The 2455-nt window shown below is 42.8% G+C and overlaps 1 protein-coding gene across 1 annotated transcript; it reads right to left on the bottom strand.

The window, feature by feature from the left end:
* Positions 1-346: 346 nt before the first annotated feature.
* LOC122769902 (perforin-1-like) lies at positions 347-866 on the bottom strand. Its single transcript, XM_044026792.1, has one exon. The coding sequence runs from the start codon at positions 852-854 to the stop codon at positions 471-473; it is 384 nt and encodes a 127-aa protein (XP_043882727.1). The 5' UTR covers positions 855-866; the 3' UTR covers positions 347-470.
* Positions 867-2455: the final 1589 nt, after the last annotated feature.

Consider the following 2455-nt stretch of genomic DNA (forward strand, 5'->3'; position numbering starts at 1 on the left):
TATGATATTATTTGTAAATATTTTTGATACAATTGTAAAAAAAACACTAAAGTTTGAACTTTGAATTTCTATCACTTCCAAGCCACTTTGGGCTAAGTGAAAGATGCTCTCCTTGTGCATCAGGTGTGGCCCAGGAGTGTTTTCACAAGGTCATTTACAGGGCATGTCATTGGTCCGCCTTTATGGTAATAGGTTTTGGGTCTAGATTGGTGTCAGATCCAGATTAGTGACCAAGGGGCCCAAAGGATAGTTAAACAATCAATGCCACAGGTCACCTGTCATATACTGAACAGGTGAGTCTGCGATGGTTTACTCTTTCACTCGAGTGATCACACAATATAAAATCAGTTTTTTTGCATCACACTTTATTTTCATTTGTCAACCTTGGAACAAAATAGCCGATGATGAAGTTGTGTAATGTGTGACAGATGCAGGTTGTACGTAACAACACAAGGTCAGTTACACCCGCATCAGCCAAGGGTGTAAGCGTAATGGAGGGTGCCTTCCTCCAGGTAGCAGTCGTGCTCATGGGTTCCCACTTGGATCTGACGCTGGCAGGCTCCCAGCAGGTCATCGAAGAATAAATCACTGTCGTGAACCTCCAGCCTCAGTACGTCGTATTCTTGGGCTTCGTAGTTGGAGAACTCCTCGTCCCACCAGGGGTTGGCATTGTCCCTACGGACGGACGTCTCACCCATAGCGACCGAACCGCAGGACACCTTGACGTAGCCGTCTGTGGTTCCGAACAAGTCAGAGGGAAGATTGCTGGCGCGTAGGTTAAACACCCTGAGCCGGGCTGACGCTGCAGTCAGACTGCACAGGAACACCAGGAGGAGGGGAAGACTGGACGCCATGGCTTCACTGGAGGCTGTGGAGGAGAAACAGAAAATCCATGTTGTGGTGAGCATTCTTAAATGTTTTCTCACTCATCTCCTACCTATAAATGCAAGGGATGTCTGTCTGTTAACCACATTTCTGTCCAATCGGTCACTTGACAGGCTTCCAAGCTGGGAGGTGACTTACTAAGGCACCAGTGTGTGCAGTGCTGACGTTTTTTTAGATAGGAATTGCATAGGAAAATTTGGTCTGTGTCCGTGTGGACATCCAGAGACCTGGCTGACCTGGGTCTTTTGAATATTGAGAAGAATCATCACCTTGCAATTAGGGCAGTTTTGGCATTTCTTTGTGCAACTGGGTATGGAAAAATATGAAGCGACAGAAGCTTTTTTTAAGAGGAAGAAGAACTTGTGATGAGGATCTTTGAACAGATGAAGAACTCTGAGAAGGATGAGAATTAGGGGCAACTTCGATCCGTGTTAAAGAACTTGGAACTGTGGGGGGCAGCATGGAACTTGTTGGAAGAAGGACAGCAGATTAGTGATGGGAAAAACAGTTATTTTCTTTATTAGAATCTCTTCATTAAAAGACTTGTTCAAAAGACTTGTTCAAGTCGAAGCTGATCTACTGTTTGGCATTATTCTTGGATTTGCTGAGGCTGATTCCGACCATACAAATACCATTTCCTATAGCACTTTAGCTTTTCTCTAACTCTAACCCACTGACATTATATATTGACTTGAAATACAAAAACGTCACTACATTTATCTCTTTGTTTCTGAGTGTCTCCTCATCACAGTGTTGCTGACTCTACACAGTCCTCTCTTTACAGGCCAAGTTAGTGCCGACTGGAAAAGTCTGTTAAAACAACAGGGAACTAGATGTTTAGCTCGTGGGGACGCACAGGGATTCTATCACTGACTGTTTTGTGTCGCCTGCAGTCAAACCGAAGTCGCAGATAAATGAATCCTTTCATCCTTTTCAACACCACTACAGATTAAGAGCTTGGAACTGTGCAGTGCGGCATTATGCCTCTCACTGGGCAGACTGTAGGAAATTATTATATAGAAATGTAACAGATATATACACAATATATCGCTAACAGAGTGCAAACAGGCTTGAATCTTTGCAGGCGACTTACTTTGACATGGTTTGGATGAGAAATGTAAGATATATCAGTGAAAGAAACAGGCACACATTGACTGAATACTGCTGTATCAATTATTCCCAGCGAGTTCAAAATGCTGATTTTCTCTATGAACTTTGGTGCGGGAGAGTAAGCAGTTCATAAATGTCAGTTTTTTTACAGAAAAAAAACGTATCTTAAGGTAAATGAACTCCATGTGGCTCTTTTATGCGTTGTCTTTGTTTCCTTTATCTCCATGTAGCACGTTTAAAGGACAACGTTGAACATAAGTTGTATTGGAAAAAGTCACGCAACCCTGATCAGAACACGTACCGAAAAAATAACAGCTTTTTCCAGTTTAGATAACACAGGTCAATACAGTTATCATCTTTCCACACACAACTGTTGAGTAAGACATTTAGGACATTTATAACGTTGCGTTATCGTCTCTGGAGGCGAGTGAGAACATTTTGCGCCATAACAGCTGGACAT

The sequence above is a fragment of the Solea senegalensis genome, linkage group LG5 (assembly GCF_019176455.1).
Source record: "Solea senegalensis isolate Sse05_10M linkage group LG5, IFAPA_SoseM_1, whole genome shotgun sequence".
Taxonomy (NCBI): Eukaryota; Metazoa; Chordata; class Actinopteri; order Pleuronectiformes; family Soleidae; genus Solea; species Solea senegalensis.